This window comes from Leptinotarsa decemlineata, unplaced genomic scaffold, assembly GCF_025532065.1.
Source record: "Leptinotarsa decemlineata unplaced genomic scaffold, Ldec_3_MD MMD2_tig00000010_RagTag_RagTag, whole genome shotgun sequence".
Classification (NCBI taxonomy): domain Eukaryota; kingdom Metazoa; phylum Arthropoda; class Insecta; order Coleoptera; family Chrysomelidae; genus Leptinotarsa; species Leptinotarsa decemlineata.
This window is the reverse complement of record NW_027412538.1, coordinates 3,744,960-3,759,005: the sequence shown is the minus strand read 5'-3', so window position 1 is coordinate 3,759,005 and position 14,046 is coordinate 3,744,960. Positions and strand designations below refer to the sequence as shown.

Here is a 14,046-nt window from a genome sequence, read left to right as displayed (position 1 = left end):
ACTTTTATATGAACACAAAAAACAGTTTTGTCTACTCAGTTTGTATTCCAAACAGCAATCATTCACAGGATTTCTACACAGTATATGTTTATATGAAAGTAACTGTTTCAGGAGTGCTTTTTCTTCCAGTTTGTGTGAAAGTTACTTCTTTGCACGATCTACACATCTATGTATAGAGTTACTTCTTTTGAAATTGATTGCTTTCTTTCTTTCTTTGGAAGATTCTCCCATTTTTTGTATCAAGATGGAGTAGTAGAAAGCCAATAACTTTCTTCCCCAAAAAAACTTATTTTTGATTTGAAATAATTATTCTCTCTATAAGAACATAAGGTTTCACGATTGAAGAGGAGAAAATCAGGGCTGATTTGTATTTATACATTTTCCCATATTGTGAACATGATGAAAATGGATGTGAGGGGTGTTGCTTTGAAAATATATGAAGCCCATTTGACAAATAGAACACAGATTGTCAAGGTAAACGACTCTCTCAGCGACCCACTAAAAATTACTCGGGACGTACCCCAAGGAACTGTATTAGGACCCATATTATTTCTAATATATATGAACATCTTCAAAATTTCTTATTTCAATGGTGAAATAACTTCATTTGCTGGTGACACAGCTATCACTTTTGTTGGAAAAACGTGGAAAGAAATATACACTCAGTGTCAATGTTAAAAAAACCAAATTGTTTCTCCAACAACTAAAGATCAACCAGGTACAAACATCATGAAAATCAACAAAAACATCTTGTGCAAATATTCTCAATTGTAGCTGTACTTCTTTACAGAAAACGGATACAATAAAATACCTAGGCGTATTAGTGGACCAATCTCTTCGTTGGAATGCACACATTAATTTTACAGTAGCTAGACTACGTAAATTAATATATAAATTTCATCAGCTCAGGAATATAGTAAACAGGGAAATGATACTGATGATGTATGTTGCCTTGGCTAACTCCATAATACGTTACAGTATAATAGTATGGGGTGGTACCTTCAAGACATCGCTAATTAACTCAAAAGTGATTCAAAATGCATTTATAACAATCATGATGAAACAAGATCGGATGTATTGTACCCAGTCGTTGTATGATGAAACTGGGATATTTGGTGTTAGAAAAACTTGTATTCTTCAGAGTTTATTATGGACTGCAAATTCTTCAATCAAATTTGTACAGCATGCTTTCAATACTCGTAACAGTTCAGTTAAGACCATGATTGTTCCACGATGTAGACTCACGCATAATGAAAAATTCATAACCTATCTGGAACCCAAACTTTACAACACTCTATCTGAATCATTGAGAGACATGAAAAACAAACTCAAATTCAAAATAGAGTTGAAAAAATTTGTTCACAATGATCATGATATGCTTCTTCTGATACTTGAATAAGAAATATCAGCGCATCACAGAAAGAGAGACATCTCTCTTTTTTTCTCATTCTCTATCTTCTTTTTACTATCTCTTCCTTTCTATACTCTATTCACTATGATTGGTTATAGAGGTGAAGATGTAATATTTAGTTTTCTGGCTACAACAGAAGCTTGCTTAGGTAGCCGTAACTTTCATTAGAATTGTATAATCTCTACATTTCATGTATCTTTATTCATGTATTTTATTTTTAGTTTTATTTCAATTTTATTTTATTTTTTTATCCTTTTGTCATAGACGAACGACTATGTATTTTGTCATATAAATGAATTGAATAAATTTACTTACTTACTTACTTACTCATCCTCAGCCCTGGATTCGGAAATTTAACTGTTTCATTTTCAAAACCACTGTTTCGATCGTTTTTATAAAGAGGCATCGATCATGTCGATAACATGGAAATCTGAACTTCTCATATTTTTGCATGAAAGTAGAAGAGACCACTGAGGAACTCCAAGTATTTATGCTGGCAGTAATAATGCAGCAACATTTCAATAATCCCCTTCTACCTGTGACTTACTATACCTTTCAACGATGATTATTATCATTTTCATCAATGAAATTGAGAAATTTTTCAAATAACAAGCAGAACTGGACACATTTTTTAGCCACAGTCGGATATTTTCCTAAATACAGAAGATATCTCGATCGTTATTGTTATATCATTCATCTACTTGATATCGGATCATCACTACCTTCTTCGTAGTTCTCAATCGATTGAATGTACAATATAGTGATCACTTCTCAACCACCTACTTCGATATTGCGATATCAGAAGAGTTTTTCACCCAGTTTTCTTACGAATGATCCCCCGTCAAGAGCTCCTGAATTGGTCACATTTTTCGAAACGACTCAAGAGCACCCTCAGCGGCAACAGATCAAGCCGGCATTTTCTAAAGAACGGGACCCTAATTTCAATTCCTGAAGAAACCCTTCTTTTTGTGGAAATAAAACCGCTTCCGGGAAAATAAGATGATATTCGGTGTGATTTACATTTTATCTATACAAAGCGGAATGAAAAGAAAATTTGTGGCTTACTTGTCATTTTGAAACTAGGTTTTGTCGTTTGCTTTTAGCGACATTTTCTTGCAGATATCCCACCCTACTGAAATGTCAGAAATATTGTATTTTTTTTTCAACTGAGAGGGGTATTTTTTAGGAGATATTAGTTTTTGAAAAAAAAACATTTTGGTTTCCGCTTCTCGTTCTTTTCTCAATTCCAACATTCAACATTTACAAATCATTTTCTTTTTTATTAGTCAGTGGGGTGTGCTTGAAGACTGGCAGTAAACAAATCTAAAGAAATGAACTTTAAACTTTCAAGCCAGTCTCGAATATATCTACACAGTAGGTTGAATGGACTGACGCCTATCAGAAAACAACTACCCTCCTGGCTAATACCACGAAGAGCGTTGGATTATATCCGACAGGCGGCAGTGTAGGAATATTCACTGAAAATTTCCTGCATATGCAATTTTCAATACAACAGAAAGAGTCGACCTTCAATTTTGGTCACTCGTCAGTGCAAGATAGTGGCCATCATCGACCTAAAATCAATGATATTCCATAATTGAAAATCGGAATTCTTTCAGAGTATTTCATTCATCTTCCTAAGTTGGAGCGTACAACAAAATGTCTCTCCATCTAGTGGGCGACGTACTAACCAATTGCATATCCGTAATAACCAACTGCATATCCGTACCTCTAGATAGAGTGACATTTTGTTGTACGCTCCAACTTAGGAAGATGAATGAAAGACTCTGAAAGAATTCCGATTTTCAATTATGGAATATCATTGATTTTAGGTCGATGATGGCCACTATCTTGCACTGACGAGTGGCTAATGAGCCCAAAACCGATCTGCAAGTGTGCCCGTTCCAAAATTGAAGGTCGACTCATTCAGTTGCATTGCAAATTGCATATGCAGGAAATTTTCTGTGAAGATTCCTGCACTGACGCCTGTCGGATATAATTCAACGTCCTTCGTGGTATTAGCCAGGGAAGTTGTTTTCTGATAGGCGTCAGTCCATTCCACCTACTGTGTATCTGAGACTGAGTTGAACGTTTAAAGTTCATTTCTTTAGATAAATCATTTTCTGGCAGAGCGACATGAGTTCATTTACCACTTGAGTATTTTACATTTGAGAGAGAAAGGTCAATCTTCTGGAATGCTTGAGTATCAAAAGTTACTCGATGACCAACTAGAATTGAATAATTCCTCTTTGATATATTTGTTTTCTAACATTGAAATTGGTTGAATAGCAGTTGAATATTACAAATACGGTTAATACGAAACAGTTCTTCCTCAAACGTAAACTTTACGCTTGATAAAGCTATTGTATACCGAAATACGTGTCGCGGTTTTTGTGAAACCCTTTATAGTGAATATCATACAATAAACTGTATCAATTAGTTTTAATATGGATTGAAAGTATCGGCCAGTTCTATTCAACCAATGTATTGATCCTCGAATGTAACATTATAAGCCAATGGGTAGAGAATCAGATTTTCATTTTCATTTTCATCTTGACAGCTTGACTACGTTAACCTTTCCTCATATATCCAATATATTGATTTGCTGACGACAGCGTCATTTCATTCGGATTCCAGGACATCAGCTGCGGATGTACATCTTCATCAGCCGCGGGAGGTTGCATATCATGATGAGGATCCAGAATTGATTTCGAATTGGAGTGAAAGTAAAAATGTTGAATTCAGAACCACAAAAAACCAGGCATCGGTTTTCTTCAAAAATTTAAATGTACCTGAACCGGATATTATAATGACAGGGGGACAATTCTGCTTCGATAAGTTTGTTGGAGGTTGAAATGGACAGCATGTCGCTGGAATTGCAAATGCTGCTTTTCAAAATCTTGAACACTGTTCCTAATCAGAAAACTGTACACACCTCAGCAACTTTTGATGCTTTAAAAAGCTCAGACCATACCTTCTTTAGACTATTGTATTGAGCTCCGCCCCTAAACATACCCTGAAGCTGCTACCTAGAATAGAGGCGAACATCACTGTCAACCTAGATAGTCTGGAACATCGAAGAAAGGTTGGGATTTGTCTCTCTCCTATAGATACTTTCACGGGAAGTGTTCAAGTGACTTGTCACATTCAATTTCACCAAGAGTGATACATATCAGAAATACACAACGGACTATGGCTGCTCATCGTTCTGAGGTTCCACTCAGTAACTCAGTAACTCAGTTGTAGAACTGCATTTATGCGGAATAAACTTTCTGAGAACGTTTTTCAAATGGATTTGATATCCAGCGATTCAAATTCGACGTGAAGGCACCGCTCTCAGAGCGCCTTGAGGATCTTTCTGTAGTGCCTGTGTTTTGTCTTTGAAGAATCAGTTGGTCACTGGAGTGATGTTACGAAATGTGCGATAAACTGTTTTTTTTATTATATTTTAGGATTGTTTGATGAAGCTCTGCGTAGTATGAAATGAGTTAGCTTCGACGGTGAAGCAAAAGTTTTTGAATGATATATGTATTTCGAACTCGGTTAGTATTGAAGTATAAACCGTTTATTAAAAATATCAGGGTTACATACATATATAATCATGACTTTCCATCAATTATCACCCAATTCTATCACATATCATACTCATCATTATTATTCAAACATGACCAAAAAGATCAAAGGTAAATATTCATTTTGAGGGCACCCGGCGATTTTGAAAAAATGTTCAAGTGTACTTACGTATTTTGATGCGTAGATTACGAATCCGAACGAAAAAAGCAGCGCTCTTCCTCATTTACAAAGTTACTGCCCTTCAAAATTCAGAAAAGGGCAACTTTTTAGCCTCCTTCTTCTTCACAAGATCAACTATGTATTTGAATACACAAGCATTTATTTACTAGGTCACCTTAACACCTTATTTCTCCTTAATTGATACTTTTCAATTCAACAATCAACATTTTCCTTATAAAAAAACTTAATTTAAAAACGAATCCTTGCATCAGTCATACCAACTATGTCAACAACCTTAAAAACTTGATAATAAGATATATAACCAAAAAGCAGCTGTGTACATTTTTTTTAATTTTCTATTGGAAAAATGTTTATTGTTGAAGTAAAAAGTACCAAGGAAGGAGGAATAAGGTGTAGAGGTGACCTAGTGAATAAATGCTTGTGTTTTTAAACAGATTATCTTGTGAAAAAGAAGGCTGAAAAATTGTCCTCTTCTAAATTATGAAGGGCCGTAACTTTGTAAAAAAGAAAGAGCGCCGCTTTTTTCTTCCAGATTCGTAATCTACGCATCAATATGCGTAAGTACACTCAAAAATTCATTCAAAATCACCGGGTGCCCTCAAAACGAATATTTACCATAGTTTTCATAAATAACATCAGAATTTGAAAACGTATTAATGTTTTTTTTTTGTTTCAGTGCCTCCTCAACATATACAAATATACGATGGCCAACATGTGGACAAATCAGTATTAATTGGACCCTACAATGAAGGTTCGGATGTCAATCTCTTATGTGAAGTGAGAGGAGGTTAGTATTCAATTCTGAAATTATAGGTATAGTTCTTTCCGAGCAGGTTGTATAATCAATCAGAAAAACAACTGTAAACAGATATCGAAAGTGAACAAAATCATGCATGTAATCTAAATTCATTACTCACTATGATGTTGGTCAAACAGTTATATTTTTGAAAAATATATAATGAGATCCTCGATAGAATATTGAAAATGTATGCCACAAATCACATCAACCTCATTTAGGAATGGTTTCAAACTCTCCAATAGAAAATTTGAAGGTTGTGGATACTCCTCAAAAGTGAATAGAAATGTCATCATCTTTAATCATTCCAATTCTGATTGATACTACTTTGCCAATGTTCAGGAAATCAGTGAAATACCCGTAGATTCCCAATAGGATAATCAATAACTCATAAATTCAGTAATTTTGCATCGATCTTTCAGCGTTCACTTTTGATATCCGATTGGATAGGTCATACGTGTTTCGCTATACAATAGCAACATCACACGTCACAATCTCACAATGAAGTGTTTCATTTTAATACGTCATAAAAGAGGGATTTATTTTCTACAGGAGTACCCAGTTACAAGAAATGCTATTATAAGAGAGTATATATGAAATAAATATTGAAAATAATGGAATATAAAAATGTATGGAAATATATGCTGGAACAAAGTATATATAAAATATTCATATACGTAGAATTTCAAAAGAGGATTGGAAAATTGGGTATATAACACAGAAAGTTACAAATCATGCAGTGTAGCATTACTGACAAAAATATTATTTATAGTGATATTAAAAGTGATTGTTGATACTCGTACTTGATACCAAGGCGTTCAGAGAGTCGAAGTAAATATCGCAATTTCCACAGATTTTACTGAAGCTACTGCACATAAAATTCAATGGTGATCGTAGCATAACATTTGTGCGTGATGCTTCGCAATAGAATTTCAGATTGTGTCGACCTCCACTTCTTGGTACTAAGAAATTGATCTCGGGTAAAAGAACCGTAGTGTCAATATTGTTGTTAAGTAATTCAGGCAGGAATTTTATACCAAGGATAACTCTCCTATTTTCCAAAGATGTCATATCAAATCGTGTCAACAAAATGTTATGATCGATGCCTCTTGTGGGATATTGTTCATCAACTTTTAGACATTAGTATTTTAGGAACTTCCTCTGCACGCTCCCAATAGAGGTTTTTGATAGTCGTAAATTGGATTCCATAACACAAAGCTATACTCTAACTCAGATCTGGCATACGCAAAATATAGCAACTTTGAGGTGGCAATTCTTCCGAAGTTTTGGCCATTTCTGCATGCTATTTACATCAGCAGTCATATTCGTTATATGTGTTGAATATGTTAATTTACTGTCATATGTTATACCAAGATCTTTTATCTCGTGTACGTGGTTGATTGTAGTATTGTTGATTGAATAATCATACATTAAAGTTCGCTTTTCTGTTGTTAATGATATTACTTTACATTTGAATACATTCAGTTGTAGACGATCATCGTTATACCAAAGTTTGATTACATCTAATTCAGATTGTACAGGTTGGCAGTCAGTAATGTCGTCGATTTTATAATAAAGTTTCAGGTCGTCTGCAAATAGTAGGCTAGGAATATTGAAAGAGGTTGCCAGATCATGAATGAAAATTAAAACTTAAAGAGGTCCAAGATTAGAACCTTGTGGTACCCCACACCGTACTGAGCCAATTTGAAAGATTATCATTAAGTATTGATCAGTTCTATCATATTATCAATTGGATAGGGTCAACTTTCAATGGTCTTGCGTATCATAACATTTTTGTAAGTATATTAATATGTAGCTGCGTGACTTTCCGATGTAATAATCCAGATAAATGGAAGCTAGTGAATTCAGTTTTGTGTGAATTTCAGCCATTTTGGACGCGCACTTTTTATGTAACAGTCGTTTGAGTGAGTTGATGTGAGTATTTTTATGAAAATGGACAAAATCGAGAATCGAACTGTCAATAAATATTTGTTATTGAAAGGCAATACACCGACGCAAATTAAAGATGAGATGGATTCTGTATATGGAGACTCTGCACCATCATTCATCATATTGAACTACAACTACCGACGACAACATTGCCAAAGTTCACCAAATGGTGCTAGTTGATCACCGAAGCGAAGTGAAAGAGATAGCAGAGGTTATGAACATGTCGAAATAACGTGTTTGTAACATTTTAAATCAACATTTAGGCATGAGGAAGCTGTCCGCGTGTTGGGTGCCGAGTTTTTCCATGTTAGACCAACAACATCTGGTATCTGGTATCTGTAGATTTAGGGAGGGTGAGTGAAGACTTACAGCACTTAGGCCACAAGAGACCCATTGTACATGCTCCCGAGGAGTTGTCCTCCTAGATCATCGTCCTTCCTGTCATTTCCAGGAAGGTGTCGTTGCACGGCTTCTTGAATCTTCTTGGGTTTCCCTCCGTGGAGGTACACAAATGAGGGAGCTTTCCTGCAAGGGCAGCCGGTTCCTTGCCTTTATTCGCGGCGGAGCTCTTGGTCCCCGCCGCAGGAAGTACCCTTGCTATTGGAGGTGATCTACTATGTTCAGCCTCATTCCAGGCGGTATATTGAGGTGGGCACTTCTGTCCAGCTTTGGGATTGGTTTTTGTTTTTGTTGTTTCTGTTGTTTCATTCAAGTGTGTTCCCACGAGTAGCAAGGGAAAAGTTGGTCACCTCTGACAGAGCCCCGCATTGTCAGAGGTAGGCTGATTACGAAGGTTTCGCCCAGTTCCCAAGGAGATCGTTTGTGACCACATATCATCCTGAGGTCATTCAGCTATCGGCACAATTCCTTACACCTTATCTTAGGTAGGCTGGTCCACGGTGGCATATTTTGCAAAGGCTTTTGGGGGTTTTATTCCCCCTCAGCCTACTTATTTCATCCATTGACCAAAAGTCCGGCGACCCTATCGGTAAGGCCACATTGGCTTCTCGGACAGGGCCTCCAATCCCCTGGCCGTTCCCCTATCCGCCACCTGGAGACGCACCCGATAGGTAGTCCAACCCACGGGAGACCAAAAACATGTTCGCATGAACATTTCCAATGCTCTGGTGGCACAGTTAACGCACAATGAATCCGAGATTTGGCGCCGATTAATTATTGCAGATGTAACTTGGATACATAACAAAATACAGTACAAACAGTGGACTGTTGGGGTGAAACCAACTCAAAAAATAACAAAAACCGTTTTGTGGATGAATACGCATCAATATTTGACAAGCTAAAGGCAGAACTGGCGAAAAAACGGCCTCATTTGCAAAATCCTATTTTGCCAAGACAATACACTGTCTCACACATCAGCGGTTACCATGACGAAAATCCTAGAACAAAGGTTTAAACTGCTCGTCCATCCTCCTCACTCACCGGATCTAGCCAAGCAACTTCATTTCATTTCCTCATCTGAAAATTGCGCTCGTAGGACAGATATTTCTGGCGAATGAAGAGACAGTCACCTTCGTGAACAATTATTTTGCAGAGAAGAACGTCTAGTACTATTTGTACGGGTTACAAAGAAGAAAGCGTCACAGTGTGGAGAGTTGAAAAGGGACTATATTGAAAAATGAAAAAAATCAGAAGAAATGTCTTGCATTCTTGTTAGTTCTGAAACTTTTTAGACCACCCTCGTATACATCGTTGATGTTCGTAACATCAGCAGACGTTATCAATGAAGCATAGCATTTTATTCAGTCTAGACCGATCTCAGTGTTATACCAGGAAGAGTAACCGATATTTAATGAGCGTGGAAATCGGCTAAACATGCAACAGCTTGATATGCAACATTGCAATTGTACACACTCCATCAACGCTGATATTTGTAAACCAACTCCTTTCCTCCAATTAAATTGAATCTATTTTCATACTAATCACCACAGAACGAGACTTTAGTCTCTTCCGAGAAACCCATAGCCGCTCCGTTGAATTTTTATTTTTGAGGTGGATTTCTGTACTAGTCTAATTATGAGCTATGATATTCTTGGAAAAATCCAATTTTTCATTCCTGAATATGCCGCGGCTCATGTTTTTTGGTCATTTTAATAGTAAATTGCAATAATTTTTATTGACTTTCATTAGGTTGAAAAAGCGTGAAACAAATGATATTCATTACATGAAGTAAGGATGGTAGAAGACAACTATCAAGAGTCTGAACATTCATCGGGCAGTTTGAAGGTATTCATAAAAAATCATCGAGATGATAGATGCGTATGAGACTGTACAATCCCATGAGTCTCTACAATCACCCATCCACATCCTGGACTGGAACATTCTAAAACATCAGTTCATCGAATTCCTATGTTGTATTTTCATTTTTATTTGGTACATTGGTATTCGGGAAATTATGATGGCCATATTCCTGAAATAAATGAAGGAATGGGATTGAAGATGAAACAGATGAACTTAGATGTGATATACTATCAAAGAAAGGGATAATTACGGCTATAAAAATATAGAACAAAAAACATATAAAAACTTTGTACACAGTTCCACTGTAATTGTTCAATTGATAGGTCAAATATAATAATTACCTAACCTTATCTCAAGACAGCATGGTTTCATTTTCAAAACCTTTTTTTTCCATATTCATGTAGCCGGTTTCTGTACTTCAGTTTTCAGAATGTGGTATTGACTTCATATCAGAGAAAATAGGCCAAGGTTAAAGAAAGTCGGTTTGGAATAGACATGAGTGAAACATTTTTTTTCTGACTTTCATTAGACAATACCTGTAATATATTAAAATTCTCCTGCAGACGATTTTCTGAAACAAAATCATTTCGTTCTGCTGACTGTGAATCTATATGAATCCGTATAAAAGTATTGGATCTGCAGAATATCCCAAAGATCACTAGTTCTTTATTCTCCATCAAATTTGCGAATTTGTTAGTATTTTCATTTCGAAAAACAGAAAACGCACTCTGCTTTTCTCCCCGGGTATAATTAACGTGTCTTTTAAGCTTCTCGAGCGCTAAATTACCTTTCCTTTATAGTCTATTATTCAACGAAACAGGGACTCTTTAATCTCAGTCGTTAGAGTTCTTTTGATTCAACTAGATTCCGTCATTTGTTCCGCCTCTCTAAAGGAATCGCATCGCATCACCCATAATTCGAATGAAGTTCTTTCGTGAGTCCTTCAAATATATTAAATCCTCGAGTTTTTCTCTCTCCTTTACGGCAGTGGTTACATTCGGTCTGAAATATCCAGGATTTGTCAATCTCTCCAGACAGTACGTCAGGATTTTATTTTTTGATGTGCGAATAAGTGGCAAGGAAATCGAACAAGGCGAAAAAATCCCAGTAAATCCCTTACTATAGTATATATTTTGGCCTCGATATTCAAAAATAATATTGCTTCAATTCTCTAGTGTGAATATTGCAAAGCAATCTGAACAATATGAACTTCACAACAGCTACAACACAATTAGTTCAGTGATACGTTTCTCAGTCAAAACCCTTGGGCTTGATGGGTTGAAAAATATTGGCAACACCCGTTTGAAGAACAGGTGTAATTCAATATTTATCAAATACGAGATGGTTACTAGAATATGGATGGATGAGTACATGAAAGATATCAATACTAATATTCCCAGTACAGAGGGTGCTTTAATCAAAACTTTTGCGGAAGTTATCAAGGAATTGTGGTCAGAAGATTCATCTGATAAAGCAGTGAACACAGTCTCTTCAAAAAGTCAGATTCAGAGTTTTGCCCCTCGATTCATGGGTCATGCTCATCAAGACGCCCAGGAGTCTCTTCGTTATCTTTCAGAAGGTTTACATGATGACGTTATTAGAATTATTGAGAAACCTAAACCGACCTTAACGAAGATCAACGAAAAAATGAGCGACAGCGGAAAAGCACAAGAGTCGTGGCTGAGTTATTTGAGTACATATAACTCTAAGATTGTAGATAATTTCGTTGGTCAATTAAAATCCACGATGAAGTGCACACATTGTGGACACTCATCTGTAACCTTCGATCCTTTCTGGGATTTGTCACTCCCCATACCACAAAGAAGTGGCCAATTGAGTTTATCACATTGCTTGAATTTCTTCACAAGAGAGAAAACTTTGAATGGACATGAAAAACCGATGTATTCAAGTAGCAAGGAAAGAAAAAAATGCACAAAGTCTCCATCGATCCATAAGTTTCCCCGTATTTCAGTCATTCATTTTAAAAGATTTTCTCTAACAGAAAGATTTAGAGGCATGTTAAATGTTGCCATCGAATTTCCTCTAAATGGATTAGATATGAAAAATTATGCAGCAGATAATGTGACTCCTTGTCGCTAGACTCTATATGCACTTTCAAATCACAGTGGGTCTACCTACAGCGGACATTATACAGCATTTTGCAGACATTCTTATACTGGCACGTGGCACGAATACAATGATTCACAAGTGTCACCAATTTCTCCAAAATTGCTTGTGAGTGGAGATGCATACATCATCTCTTAGGAAAAGGAGAAAACGAGGTCGCACCTTTGAGCATTTTGAAAAGTTATTTTTGAACTGTTGATTTGAATGTTATAAAATACTTGTATAATCACAGAATTAACTTCATATAAATACTCATATGAAGCATAACGGATCTATAAACTCGATAATCCACGAACGACAGAATGGAGACAACCATTATTCAACAAAAATATTTGTAAAAAAAATTACGAATGCAGTAGACTGTGAAATGTTCACTATGATTGGTTTACAAAACCACACACGTGTTCCGCTATGCAATAACTTGCTCTATAAGATATGATAAATTACTTTCAATTTATAATTCATCATAGGTACATCCTCATCATGTAAATCAACACTCATATCATCCACAATGGTGTCTATCATGGGTTCATTTGGCATGAAATCGCCCTCGAGTTTATTCGCAGATCCATAACGAGATTCCCATTGCTTGGAAGAAAGCTTGAAAGTAACTTTTTTATTTGCAACGTAATCAGTCCAGCCCATACCAACTCAATTAGGTTCAAATTCAGGTGATGTGCCTTTGTGATTTGCTGCTAGAAAGAACTGATCTATTTCATACCGCTTGAATTTTGGTCCAAAATTGTTCATGAGGGCATATAATTCAGGTTTTTCCATGTTTATTTCTAAATGGTATATTCCTTTCTGATAACCATGATTGCAATTGGCTTGTTTGCCGATATCAGCATAATACATCACAATTTTGAAATTTTAATTGAAGTTATAGTTTTTTTCTCACCATTTTGTATTTTTTCCGTTTCTGTTTTCATTTTTCGTACAGTTCGCACGCAAACTCCTATGGCCTAAGCTACTCGTTCTTGAACGTTCAAAGTTGAAATACAATGTTGGTTACAATTTCACTTATTATTACTATTAATTCTTACCTGGGTAAGTGGATATTTTATTGCATACGCTAATATAAATCTCAAAACGTTTGTCATAATTTGTTCGCCTCGTCCGATGGTAACTTTATTTTTCAGTTTATCACACAAAATAATTTCTCCATTCACCATCCTGACACAATGTTCACTGCACGAGTTTTTCGATGTCAATGTGTCTGCGCCACTCTGCGAGATATACTGCGCATCCAATATTCAATTTATAAGTTGAAAACAACAAAAATTCAATAACTTCTATGTAAATTTACAAATTGTACTTTTTGAATTCCGATTTATACCTTCAAATGCTATAAAATGATTGGAAAATCATGAAATTTCGAAAAAATGTGTAACTGTGGGTGTGATGCCTGAAACATTAATACGGCCACAATAATTATTGTACAACGTTGTGATTTTCTGCTAGAATAAGCTGATCTGTTTCATACTCCTTGTATTTTGGCTTATAGTTTTTTATGATAGCATATGACTCAGGTTTCAGTTTATAATTTTCCATATGAAATATTTTTCTTTGTTTTTGGTTTAAGTTCTTGGCATTTTGTCGATTTGTATATTGTGGTACGGTACAATATACAAATACGGTACGGTACGTGTTAGGAATCACACGTTAAAAGTTAAGACCTCGTTAATCCTTAGCTCGCACAAGTTTCGACTTCTGAGGGTTGTCGTTCGTAGGGGTGCGACAGCTGGTTAAC

General features: G+C 35.9%; 1 protein-coding gene across 2 annotated transcripts in view; it reads left to right on the top strand.

Annotated features, from left to right (window-relative positions):
• Nucleotides 1–14,046, top strand: part of side-IV (sidestep IV) — a 794,218-nt gene that overhangs the window by 546,135 nt on the left and 234,037 nt on the right. For both annotated transcript variants that reach the window (XM_074171285.1, XM_074171284.1), the window contains exon 4: nt 5,841–5,951. In XM_074171285.1, the coding sequence (XP_074027386.1) occupies nt 5,841–5,951 (111 nt within the window). The remainder of the gene's footprint in view (nt 1–5,840; nt 5,952–14,046) is intronic.